Genomic DNA, 14,463 nt, shown 5'->3' with positions numbered 1-14,463 from the left:
TAACATATTGGTATAGTTATGGTATGTCATTTAAACAGTTAGTTCATTATTATATTATTAAATTCATATAATTTTTTCTGAAAAATGCATTCATTTAAAGTAGTTACTGTACATAATTGTAACAACAACTGTAACAAGATGTAAATAAGGTAACATGAGACTAAATTAAAACATTTGAATCAACATCACAGTTACAAATATAGTCCAATCATCTAAATATGATAAAATCCTTGCAAAAAAAAATTAAAACACTATTTTTGATCATTGCACTCACTTGATTATATGTGAAAAAAAAATCTCAAATTTCAGCCATAATTAGCACTTCTGTTTATGATGCCCCCGGAGCAGTTACATTGGTAAAGGAATTGGGAGGACTGTGTGTCTTCTTCACCATGGCAATATTAAGGCTTGGTATTTTTCCTCTATGTTTTTATACATTATTTAATATTAAACATGCACTTTAGACTAATAAAAGCCTGCTCTTTAGTGATTTTATTCCATGCATCTGGATAAACAGCTGGCTCTGCTTCATAAACTTCAGCAAATTGCTTATTGAATGTCACCAGCACATACTTCCAGTAATCTGAGGCCTCTATAGACATGTCAGGTGCAATATGCCAGTCAGGGTAGTATTTCTGGTAGTCTTTATAGGGATGAAATTGGAAATTTGTTTTATGACTTGCAAATTTTCCATTGCCATGTACACTAGATGTACAAATCTCTTCACAAAGTTTATTACTCTCGTTGTATCTATAGACTCCAAGTCCTTGTGGTCTATGCACAGCTGCATGGTGTAACTGATGTTCTTTTCCTCCTGCCTCACATGGTGTTTTGCAAAAAGGACACTGTGCTCCACACCCAAACACCCTTTTAAAAAGCTCATCTTGGGGTTTTACTGACACATTATTCAGAGTCTCAGTGATATCAGTTGACTCTGAGATCTCCTTTGCTATTTGCTGTTTCATGTTATCAACACATTCATAGAGACTTTTGGTAAATGAATCACAACAGCTTGTGTTCAGAAACAGGACCCCTTCCACAGTGTTCATGGATATGGAGAGGACATCATTCATTGCTTTGCAAAGATTCCGGATCAAACTTGCTGTACCTTCAGCATTATTGGGCAAAGGACAGCCATTGGCTTCAACCTTAGATGTTTCCACTGCTTTAGTGAGCTTTGAAAGTATTATGCTCAGCTTCTTCTCTTTTAGCTTTTGCAGAGATATGTCTTTTGAAAAGCATTTAATGATGTGATTGTATATCCAGCGTTTGACATAATTCTCATAATGCAAAATGTATCTTATGCAGCCTTTGAAGTTTAACTTTTCCAGCAGCTCATTCAGGACAGTGTACTGAAATAGTGCTCGTGAACTATACTCAGTAGTTTTATTCTCCAAAACTGCATCAACAATGTCAGATCCGAGGGACTGGTCAAGGTACTCTGTCACTGCTGGTTTAAGACAGAGCTGAGTGAAGTCTTGCGCTTTTCTCTGGCATTGGTCCTTTTTTCTGTACAAATCAATAAAATCAGAGAGATACTGACTCTTACATTTCTGTAAATGTTTTGCTGGATCTTGATCAGCAAGATACTTCCTGTGCATCTCTGTGAATTTCCGAGAGGCAATGCCACAAATGTGTACTTTAAGGTCAAATTCAAATTTGGTATTGTATTTGGAGCCTGCTTTTTTGAGGTGTTCATCAATTTTATCAAGCACATCTTTTGTAAATGTTTCTTGGTAGTCACTTTTGGATTGTGTAAACTGTTCAATCAACATTCTACAACTGGTAATGATGTTGGCTACAATAACCTTCAAATCATGCTGTGCACTCAGCTTGAAAAAAGCTTTACATTTTTCAAGGACATTTTCTACATGCTTTGGTTTGATTTTGAAATCTTTTTGCCCACATTGTGACAAATCCTTAACTTTCTGCAAATATTCATTATATTTCTGATTTCCCAAACTTGCACGCAACTGCTTAAAAATTTCAGCAGAAACGTCCCTTTCTTTTAAACCAGTGATGTTTGCTAACTCTTTTCTCCACATTCCTTCAAAATCTGCTTTGAGATCCTCATCAGATACATCTTTACGATGATTGTAACTATGAAGTAATTTTAGGACTTGACATTCGATCATTTCAGCTTGCTTACTGTGTATCTCTTCTACTTTCTCTTTGTTTCTTCTCATCTCAAGAGCAACAGCTAATCTTTTTGCCACTTCGTCCTTAATTCCACTCTCCAGAGAGTTAATGCTTTTGACAAAATCAATTTTGTACTTTTCCACCAAATGAACATTACGGTCTTTTCTTTTGTAGTAGTTTTTTAATTTCTCATTCATTGCTTTTGTCTGAAGCTTGATCGCATTATCTGACTTTTCTTTAAATGGTTCAACAACCTCATGAATAGAACTGGTTTCAGCATTTGATATTTGAACTTCTGCAGTTTGAAGCAAAGAGAGAACATGTCTCCTGAAAGTCCACTCCCAGTCTGAAAACTCTTTGCAAAGATTGTCATAGGCGTGAGCCACAAGAGTGTTTCTGAAACTGAAGATGAAGTTCTCAAACTTCACTGCCCTCCACAAACTACTCATCCATTGCAGGAACTCTGGGATCTGGGAGGGTTCTTCATCTTTTCTTGCTTTAAGCCTCTCCATGAGTTTTTTCTTAAAATCAAGAACTGCCACACTGTAGCCTGTATTAACTGGTGCCATTGGTGGTGTGCCATGCCATAGACCTGGTATATAGCAGTTATTCTTTTCCATGTCATAATCCAAGACATCTGTGAATTTCTTCACATTAGGCTGCTTTTCCATCTCAGCTGCGATCAATGTCATCTCATTTAATTGCTCAAGGAGCTTTTTTCGGTCTGTCATGTTTTTGTCATATGCTGATACACCACCAACATTTTGGTGGACAAAATGGCACACTGCTTTTTTACCAATTTCCTTCATCCGCAAAAAAGCATGAACTGCAATCTGCAAGACATCTTTCATCTCTGTGGAATTTTCCATTGCTACATTTATGATGGTTACATCACTGAGACCAATCACAAATGTGGCCAGTTCATTGTCATGCTCATAACTGTCTTCCAGTTGTGCCAGTGCTGGTGATTTCAAACCCTCTGTATCAATCAGAAGGACAAAGTCACACAGCAACTCCTCTTTCAAGTCATTACCCACTGGAAGGAAAATCATGTATGCTCCACGTGTGCATCGTCCACTGCTCACTGCAAACTGAACTCCAAACATGGTGTTGAGTAATGTTGATTTACCAGTACTCTGAACCCCTAACACAGTCAGAACCAGCAAACGGCTCTTCTGTCCAACCATCCTGTGAAGCTCCATAAGAACATCGCTCACCCATTTCTCTGGAATATTTGAAGCATCTCCATCAAGTAATTCAAGAGGAAACCCAGCTAGAAGCATTTTAGCAGCCAAAGTAGGGAGATTGTGAATTTTGTCAGACATTTTATTTGAGCCAAATGAAAAAGCCTCATAAATTTGTCCCATTTCTCTCATGAAGTGCTCTATGCCAAGCGAACAATCAAGAAGTTCCTGGTCTAATCGTGCCATACCCTCTCTGTCTTTCTTTTGTTCACACCATGTATACTTGTGCCGTAAGTGTGACATCTGTTTGCGTGAATGCCTGTCCAGTTTTAGTCCCAGCCATCTGAGAAAAAAGGCTCGCTCAGTGTCATCAGGGGTTGACAAAGCTTTTATAAATATGTCCATTGGATCTGTCAACTTGTACTGGATTTGTTTTGTCCGTATTTCATCTTTTTCTTTTTGAATTTGAGCTTTATACTCCTCTAAGTTTAGTTCCCCTGAATGTTGTAATCTGCATTGCTCTTTTTCTATCTGAGCCAATCTTTTCCAGTTTTCACCTTGCAGTGGCAGCCGTGTCTTTTTAAATTCTACTACTTGACGAACTCCAATACATTTCATGATTTCCTCTGCTGTTTCTTCTGCTGACACACAGGCTCTGTTTTCACTTTCATCAATGCAAAGACCTAATTCACGTGCAATTCCCTTCATTGAATTAATTTCACATGATTTCAGCATGTTACTTGGCAAATTTTTGATGGTAGAACGGATCATCTTTGCAAAAGCAGCCAAATTCATGTTTTGGCTTTTAACAATGATGTGATCTCTTTCCAGTTGTAGAGCTTTATATGCTGCTTTAATAGATGACTTCGTTTTCTGGCTCATATTTGTCTGAGAGTTGACCAGAAGGAACATTTTTGACTTTTCTTGTAAAGAGGCAAACAGCCTTTGTTCATTATCATCAACACTGTCTAAGATCACAAATACAGCTGTTGACACCTGAGTAAGGAAACTGAATTGGGTTTCAAAAGTGCAAACATCTCCTCTTAAATTAGCAATAGCCACTGGCTCAGGAAAGACATCAATGCTATTATTTCCACATGGCAGATTCCAGCATATTTCAACCATTCCATTAGCAATTACCCTGGGAGCAGATCCTCCGATCATTTCTCGATGACAAAAAAAATCATGATGCTGCTGTGAAGTGTTGAGCATTTGGTTCAAAACCTGTGACTTAGACAAGCTGCAGTTGCTAAGCCTCACAAATGAGATCACTGGAATTTTTGCATGAACAACACTGTCTTCAACAAACCCTTTAGAATCTGACAATGACTGGGGACGCCATTCTTTCAGGATACCTCTAAGGGCCCATAACATAAGAATGCATTTATCATGTACTCCTTGAGGTAACACCAATGGAACAGCAAACTGGCACATTGACATTTTAAGTGCCATTTCTTGCTGAAGGAAACTGTCAGCACAAGCGAAGAGGGCAGTGTGGATATCTAGAAGATTTGGGGTATCATCACTGCCCTGCTCATCAAACAAATCATCTGTTTCATCTTTTTCACCTTGTACACTTATTGAAGATCTTGAATTTGAATGAACAGTCAGTAATTTGCGTAAGAAAGTCCATGGTATTGCTTGCAGTGTTTGCACCACTTCATCGGATACACTGGCACTGTTGATCTCCAGCAAAGACCTCAGAGTCAGCTTGTTTGGGTAATACTCTTTAAGGCCCAGTGTTTTTAGAAATCCAAGAAAATCACCTGAACAAAAAGATATGAATATCACTATTATTATAAAAACAATATGCTTTCCACAAAATTCATGTTAAGTTCATTGAAATATGCTACTCTTTTACAAACATGTTGTTGGAAGGCAGAGTTCATCTATGAGCAGACACATTCACAGGGTTCACCATTTACCTCTTGTTTACTTACTCACCAACTTTATACAGTTAGAATTTAAACTTTAAATAACTGTAGCGAATTTGTGAGTAATTAAAATTGGTTATAGTTAACAATGAATACTTAAATAAAATTTTTTGAATTACCGGTATTGGAATTTATGTTAGAATAATTTGGTCTGTTCGTCCACCAAACAGACAGTCTAATTTTTTTTAAATTAATTTTACAAAAGGGTAATCTCCCTGGCTAAGAAAAACACGACCCCACGCTTTCTTTATACCGTACAAGTAATTTAGCATGTAGCAAGATTACAAGTATGCAGTGACCTTGAAATGAGACCGGCACTCAGAGACAATCACTTATAAACATACAGCATTTAATGAATGAGACCTTGCAACATAGAACTAAACTACACAAAAATACATCAAAAGAAAGAGAAATTAAGAATATGAAGAGGGAGGAAGAAAAGGAAAAAGAAGAAAGAGAGAGAAAAAAAAGAAAAGGAATGGCAAGTTTAACTTTAAATTGACCACAACCTAAAGGAGAATCAAATAAATTTAAATTCACCTTAATAAAGGGGCTTGAGTTTAATTACGCTTTTAAATAGTTGGTAAAATGGTTACTTGCATTGGCTTTGTTGCTAAACAAGAGTCCAGATGCGGTAGACAAAATGAGATTCTTGAAGAGTCTGTTAAGAGGGAGTTAGATGTTCTGACAGGTTCTCCTGAAGATCAAAGTAGTAGAAGTTCTTGGAGATAAAGCTTGCCAGAAGATCTGTCTTAAAGGGTTTGAGTCCCGTCTCAAAGACAGGTTCTTGAGCAACGATTGGTAGGAGTTCAGGTCATTTAAAGGTCCCATAGCCATTCCCAATCTTTGTTGTAATGGCCAATGCCAGGCATGTACTTTCAGAGGAAGAAACTTTCTTCGTCTTCGTTTTGTGTCCTGCTTACATGTTTATGGTTGGTTTAAAGAACTTATGAAGTTTTACCCAAAGTGTATTAAAAACCATACGGTACACTTCATGATCATAAAACATGCACCATTATTTGAGAAATAGAGAGCAGATCACTTTGATGTTAGGCATGAAAGAAAGAGACAGCATTAAGGCAGAGATACATTAATATACCAGGACATAAGCCTTGAACGTGTAATTACTGTTAATACAGAGTTAAACACTAGTTGATTTGAAAAGAGGTAATACATACAACATATGCATATGTCATACAGAATTTGAAACACTTCATTATTTATTAAATAACTAAATAAACTAATTAAAATGTGTTTGTGTGTGTACTGGAGCTGAGTTTAGAGAGTGGACTGACTTATCACTACAATGCCCCTTTTAAGTTTTGTGCCGACAGAATAGCAGAAAAGCTCTGTGCGGTAAGACTCACGGGGGTGGCGTGTGTTTATATCAACACGGAATGGTGCAAGAACTCTGTGCTTGTCTCACGATATTGCTCATCGCTAGTAGAGTTTGTGACTGTTAGATGCAGACCATTTTATTTACCTCGGGAATTCACCACTGTTTTTATTGTGTAAATTCCCCCAAGCGCTAATGCTAAGTAGTGTAGCGTCTGGCACAGGTCTTTTAGATGTTTATGTCCCAGGCATTCCTTTTAAACCTTGACATCTGCTTTTTATTTAAAGGATGAGCACCACGGCTTACACTTTTATTGAGATTTTTGTATACCACAGTGTCATACCCCCACCCCGGAAGACACAAAGCAGGACAAACCCTGACCTCTCCAGCTGACTTTAAAGCATTCAACTGATAACACAAGCCAGTCTCTATACCTTACACAGTATATATACACACACACACACACACACACACACACACACACACACACACACACACACACACACACACACACACACACACACACACACAATAAAGCAAGTGTTTAGCTCTACGTCAATAATAGTTACACTCTAAAAGTTTAGTAATATACCTCTGTTTTAATGTGTCTCCTCTTTTTGATATCAAAGTTGATATAAAATTATCTTCTCTTTATTCTTTCTTTCATAACAAGGGTGCATTGTATACACCAGAATATAATGTTGTATTAACATAAGTTATAGCTTAAATACTGGTCCCAGTACATTGTACATCTGTTTTAATGCTGTCTTTTCTGTTAAGGCTTGATGTCAAAGTCGACATCTTATCTTCTGTTTATTTTCCTAACAAGGTTGCATTTTATATACCTGAATATAAAATTTTATTAACAAAGTTATACCTTAAATACTGGAATGTAATAGTATGTTAAATGTTAACTGGTATGTAATGTACCTCTGTGTTAATGCTGTCTTTGCTTTCCATGTCTAATATCAAAATGATCACCAAAATGATCTGTTCCTTATTTTTCAAACAATGGTGCATTTTATTTGATCATTAAATGTACCATACTGTCTTAATACACTTTGGATAAAACTTTAAGTTCTCTAAAGCGAGTATAACCCGGAAACCATGCCCACAAACAAAGGGAGTTTCTCCCTCCAAAATTTCAGGCCATAGCATTGGCCATTCTCCCAAAGATGGGTGGGGTTCAGGACCTTTAAAACATCTTAAACGCAACTAATCAACAGTCAGCCAGGTCAAGTCAACTCGACTCACTCGAGGGAAAGGCTCGGCCGCCCGGGGGCCCAAAGGCCCAGACGGTCGGAACCGCTTGGAAACGACTCTCTCTTCCTTTTAAGATCTTCCGGCAAGCTTTACTTTCAAGAACAACAACTGATCTGATCTTTAGGAGAACCTGAAAGAACATCTGACTCCATCCTAACTGACTCTTCAAAGATCTTTTTGTCACATCCGCACTCTTGTGCAACAAGCCAATGCAAGTAACCGTTTTACCAAACAATTTGATTTTAAGGTGAATTTGATTTCTGTGGCGATTTTTCAGTTAGGGTGTGATTAATTTTAAAGTTTAAGCTTGCTATTCCTTTCCTTTCTTTCTTCCCTCTCTTCTTTTCCTTTCTCTTCCTTCTTTTCCTATTTTTAACATTTTTGTTTATTTTTATTTTTATTTTCTTTATTTCTTTTGTTTGGTTGTGTAGTTAGTTTTATGTTGTGCTTGTCTCATTCATTAAACGCCATATTTTTCATAAGTGATTGTCTCTGAGTGCCGCTCACATTTTAAGGTTCCTGTAACATTCGATCTGAACTACGTGCTCTATTAATTGTACGGTATAAAGTAAAGGGGGGTTGCATCTTTCTCGGCCGGGAAAATACCTCTTTTATGGAATTAATAAAAGACCGGTCCGAACGAACAGACCAAATAAGTGTAACGTTAATTTCATTACCGTCATTTCAACTTGATTTAAATATTTAGGAGTAACTATAACCCGTTATAATTACTTATAAATATTTCCTTTTCAGGAGGCACTGTGTGAACTAGCAAGCTGCAGAATGCTCACCCCGACGGATTGTTTATTGTTGCCGGAGATTTCAACCATGCTAATCTCAGGACTGTGCTCCCTAAACTCCATCAGCATGTGGACTTTGCAACTTTTGCAACGTATCGTGCAGAGCCCCGTCCCCATCTCGGCTACGCAGACCACATCTCTGTTATGCTGATTCCAGCATACAGACCGCTCGTTAGACGCTCTAAACCGGTTCTAAAACAGGTGAAAACCTGGACAGCAGGAACTACTTCTGCTCTTCAAGACTATTTTGAGTGCACTGACTGGGACATGTTTAAGGAGGCTGAAACCAATGGCGATTCCTTCAACTTGGAAGAATACACATCAACAGAGACCAGCTACATTAGCAAGTGTGTTGATGACGTGACCATATAGTCCCCTTCAAAAATTGTTAATGAGAAATTTTATATTCATTCCCGCGGCAGGGTATTTAAGCTCTGCTCAATCCCTGAGTCAGTGTCCGTTCTACAGGTTATGCTGGTGAACATTCTAGGACTAAACTACACTCGGATTTCTAACCTTTCCAAAGGGATACTCTCGCTCTGAGGACTCTACGTTCCCAAGGAGTACTGGTGTTATGGGATACGGTATATGTTTGGTTGGACTTTCTTTTGCTATTGGTTTCACTCATTAAAACCTCAGTCATTTGCACTTTCCCGCTTCATTCCTCGTGTCTAACATCTTACCCAATCAGGAACAGTTTTAGCTCAGGTTTTTTTCCAGTGTGTATATATACTTGTCTGTTATCTGTATTAAATTAAAGAACAATTGCACGATGCTGTGTGCTGTGGGATTCTTCCCTGATCAGAAAAGGCACCACGGGCATCTTAGATCGCATGGAAAACCTCTCCAAAATTTACGTTTTGTTTGGGCATGATAAAAATCATACGGGCCATTATTATTATTATTATTATTATTATTATTATTATTATTATTATTATTATGAGATAGTAAGTCATGATTATGAGATAGTAAGTTATGATTATGAGATCTATTCTGTGATTTTTTTTCCTCTTTGTGAATGCAATGCGCTTCGGTAGACATAGCCTAAGATATATTAAAAGTGTTTCCATCTCAAGATTCAGTGTGCTTTCATTTATTCTATTCTATTTCCCTCTCTAGGAAGACATCCTGCTATGCTACTTGGCTATCAGAAATGTTATACAGCATTTGAATTTCAGAAGAACAGAGAGAAAATGGAAGAAATTACATCTTGATGTTGATTTTACCACTCTTTCCTGTACAAATGCTCATCTTATTTGATTTATGCTAAGTCTGCCTTTTACAAACAAAAGCTTGAACCATCTGCAAAATGCACACAAAAATGTCACAATTTATTTTCTTCACTGCTCAACCTGCTGGCTTCTCCTTCATTGTCCTCCCTGACTGCTGAATATTTTGCCAGCTTCAATGTTGAGAAGATTGGAAACATCGGCCAGACCCTTATTCTTATCCAAACACATACTCTCAAGTTTCCCATCTTTTTCACATATGCATTTTTTTTTTTTTTATTTGAACATTTAGAATATATAAATGATCCTGCAAGCCATTTTGTTCTGCAAACACATGACCTTTCTATTGGATCCAATCCCTTTCACAATATTTCAGACCATTTACCAAGTTATCCACCTCTTAATCACTACATCATAAATAGCTCCATAACATCTGGTCATGTTCCTAATATGTGGCCAAAGAGACTAAAGTTTTTTTTTTGCCTCATTAAGAAACTGATTCTTGATCCCACAGACATCAATAAGTAACAACAGGTTTCACTTCTCTTTTAGAATCATCAAAGTATCTATAAAAACTGTTTCTCTTTCACTCAGAAAATAACCTGAAAGATAACAAATAGTCTTTCTTCAAAGCAGCACATTATAAACCATCATTGATAAGCTGCATGCCTCTACATCTGCCAAGCTGTCATTAGTCCTCCTTTACCTTTCTGTAGCGCTCTTCTCTGTTCTCAGGACTCTTGGAAATCAGGGCATAACTTTTCAATGTTTTTTTTCCCACTTTAAAGGTTGGTCATATCAGTAGACATTGGGAAGACACATATCTGCTCCAGTAGACCTTGTTCTTCATATCAGCTGATTTCTCTCCATGTCAAAATCTTGTGATCTTTATGGACAACTCTCTGACCTTTTGTCACCACATCACTTAATTTCTAAAGTGATCCAGGATGTAACTGCACAATTCTAAAACACTACTACTTGCCTACAAAGGCAAAATCTGACCAGCACTATTTTAAAGCACTTATCCCACCCTACAGTCGCTAGTTGTGTTTAGACAACATATAAAAATATACCTCTAGGGGTACATAAGTTACCACTTTCCATAATGGCATTCTTAGTCTGTGTCCTAATGAACCAGCATCAGAATGTATTTAAAGATTTTTAAGCACTTTCCCTTTGGAAAAAGGACATTACCAAATGACATTATGTAAATGTAGCTTATATAGAGCTTAAAGCATAGTATTATAAATTGACTATTATAAATAAAAGAAAAATGCAATATAATGCTATACTAATTAAATTGATGTTTCCCACAATTTTTTCCTTTTCTTCCATGGGCATTATACTTGATTAATTTACTTCTCTGCAAGTAAAAGTGATGGACATTTCTCTTTTACCCCTTTCATGCATATTGTCATTTACTCACCTTTAAGCTCCCTTAACTCCATCTGTGCTGATTCTGGGCCAAGACTTTTACTAAGGGAAACATGTTTAATTAGTGGATAATGTTATTAATCAAAAGCAATCAAACATTAAAATGCAAGTGTGTATGTCATACTTTCATCTGTGTCATGTGTCAACAGGGGTTTATACACCATCGGATTTTTAGTTTTCACAGCTTTGCAGAATTACCTGCAAAAAGAAAAACAGAACATGATTGAATTATTACATGTCTTGTAGTAACATATACAGTAATTATTGTATTACTACAGCTCCACATTAGATCAAGAACCCAAACAGGAATCAGTAGGCATGAGGCAAAAATAGATCACAGAGCACATTGAGGAGCCAAGAGCTGTTTGGTACACTTTGCCAGAAACATGGCTACTTTCCTTACACAATCATTTTGTTTATATAAAACTGAGCAAATATTTAAGTTTGATAACACCTTATTTAGATTCTCAAAACAGTCAAAAAAACATTTAAAGACAGTAACCAATTTTGTGTTTTTAAAAATATATGCTAGTTAGATTATTATTTATGGTACTGATTGTCGGCACCATATGGAACACCTGAGGGCTGTCCTAAGTTCTTTAAGATAAGCAGGCAATTGATAGGTAAAAATGTGGTAATTTGTCTTCTACTTCAGCATTTGGCAGGTGTGTTTCCAAATAGGCAAGTCAACAGGAATTGTAGAATACTAAAGACCAGACTAAAAAGAAGCGAGAGAGTAATTAGGGTTGACTGACTAATGTTAGTGCTGTAAAAGACTAAAAGAGCTGGATGGCTACTGTTATAGGTGTAAACCTAATCTTTTAGATGTTACTAGCACTTTACCTGACTTAACTAAAAGGAAGCACCAGAAACAATTCAATAGACAGAGCTAAATGTTGGAATGTCCTAATGAATTAAACAAGATTGACAACAAACTGGACTGGAAGGTCAACTTAGAATCTGTATATTGAAAATATACAATATAAAAAATATGGCATGAACAGACTATCAAAAATACCCAGCTTCTTTCTTAGAACTGAAGATGTACCTAAATAATAACTCCCTGCTCTACTAAGTACAACACTTTGCCTCCCTACCCAGCTGACTACTTTACCCACCCTCCCTGCCTTGTTGAGCATGTCACTCTGCCTTTCTGTTCCATTGTCAATGTCACTCTGCCCACCTGCACAGCTTATGACTTTGCCCACTCCATGTCCTGCTGAGGGGTCACTCTGCCTTCATTGCTTGCTAGTCACTACTCATCACAGAACTAAAAGACATCAGCAGTACTTCTTATGCAGAAGTTTGTCTTTCACTTTTACTTTCACTTAATTCTGCATGTACTGGATTATTTTTTTTTTGCATTTCATGTGTTCAAAAGAATGAAGTTAAATGTACCATGAATAGATGGCATCATAGAACCAGTCCTGCATGCTTGCATTTTAGTTTTTACATTCATTACCATGCTAAACATTTCACCATCTCAGTACATGATATGCCATTTATTTAAAAAAAAATGTCACATATCCAGACTCTGTAAATGTTTTAAAAAGTACATTCTCATATATAAAAATATATAATAATATCATAATAAAGAATATTTTAATATAAGATCTTTTTATTCGCCAAATATTCTAAGCATTACTATTTTTTTTCTTTATTTATTCCTCAAGGTCTTAATAAGTTTATATAATTTGCTTTGAAATTTGATACAAACAAAAGACTTGAGTTAAGCATGAGCCAGTGGTTAAAAGATTTTTTTTTTATCTATTTCTTTGTTTGATTGTTAACAATTGCAGGGCACTAAGCTCTCACTCATCAATTTACATATTTATTAACACTCAAGATCTACATTTTAATGTAGCCAGTCTACCAACTGATATGTTCAAGAAGGTGTGATATCAAAACATTTAACCTTGCAAATAGGCAATAAAGCAAATATTTGTAGTTGACAACAAAATGAAACAAAATTAAGACGTATATATGCAATCCTAAATGAAATAAGAAAATAAGTTTAAAAAAAAAAAAAAAAAAGGATGAAGTGTTTTAGTATAATTTCTTACCAAATGTACTTGCATGAGTGCTCTTGGCAATGTCTGTGCTATAGCTAGTGGTGATCAGTTTTTATGCCACAGAACTGAAAGCAGATGAACTTGAATTTACAGGAAACAGAAAGTAAATTGACACATAACCCTGAGGGTACTTTCATTTCTCAGAAAATGCTAAGAGCTTCCTGTAACGTAATTCTCAATAAGTGCTAGAGCATAACATGCCAGGACAGAGAAATGTAAAATATATGGAAAGAAAACATTTGTTTTAACAGTAATCTTTAACATTTTCACAGCAGGTATTTGATCTTGTGTTAATGTATGTGTCGTTTAATCCTGGATAAGTTTAATCAAAGGTTTCTCCCATATTATTCACTTGCAAAATTATAACATTTATTAAACTGCCTGTCCTAAATGAGTGTTGTTCAAGTTGCCCTAAAAATGAATATTGAACCCACTTTAAGGGCTTATTAAAGCCACATTTTTCTTTGAATTTTCTTTTTCTTTTTATAAATAATATTTTTTAATTAAAGATCTAGAATTTACTGGAAATTCATTTCCAGTAAAATTAAATAAAATTAAATAAAAGTTTGGAATTTGGAAATGTTTGTAGATCTATTTATTTCACTTTAAAGAAAAAAAAAGGTCTATGATTTCTTAATTAATTCTTAAATTTTATGGAGATTTTATGCAAACAAACAAATATAAAACACTTAAATGTATGCCATTTATTCATTATAAATATATTATTATTTATAAGAATAATTTATTTATCATAAATACATTTTTATTATTATTATTATAATTTTTTTTTTATTATTATTTTTTATAACATATTTCAGAAAAAAAAGCTCCAACACATTCACTCAAATGATATTACTTTCAATCTTTTGGAATCTGTATAAAATTGTCTCACTGTCTGATCTCTTAATGATCTTTTGAATCACCATACTAAACATTTCATCATCTCAGCACATGACATGCCATTTATTTAAAAAAACATCACATATCCAGACTCTGTAAATGTTTTAAAAAGTATATGTTCATATATAACAATATATAAGATCCTTTTATTCGCCAAATTTTATATATATAT

At 35.6% G+C, this 14,463-nt stretch overlaps 1 protein-coding gene across 2 annotated transcripts in view; it reads right to left on the bottom strand.

The window, feature by feature from the left end:
• Positions 1–293: 293 nt before the first annotated feature.
• Positions 294–14,463, bottom strand: part of LOC310727771 (up-regulator of cell proliferation-like) — a 189,616-nt gene continuing 175,446 nt past the window's right edge. The window contains exons 1-4 of one of the 2 annotated variants that reach the window (XM_083544525.1): positions 11,970–12,355; positions 11,444–11,517; positions 11,312–11,361; positions 294–5,089 (exon numbers count right to left, since the gene is read on the bottom strand). In XM_083544525.1, coding sequence (XP_083400651.1) covers positions 438–5,089; positions 11,312–11,333 — 4,674 coding nt within the window. In that variant the 5' untranslated portion in view covers positions 11,334–11,361; positions 11,444–11,517; positions 11,970–12,355 and the 3' untranslated portion in view covers positions 294–437. Of the gene's footprint in view, positions 5,090–11,311; positions 11,362–11,443; positions 11,518–11,969; positions 12,356–14,463 lie in introns of those variants that run through there. The other variant, XM_083544524.1, reaches the window with a different exon arrangement.

Source organism: Silurus aristotelis (genome assembly GCF_946808225.1).
Source record: "Silurus aristotelis genome assembly, chromosome: 6".
Classification (NCBI taxonomy): Eukaryota; Metazoa; Chordata; class Actinopteri; order Siluriformes; family Siluridae; genus Silurus; species Silurus aristotelis.
This window is presented reverse-complemented; position numbering and strand designations above follow the sequence as displayed.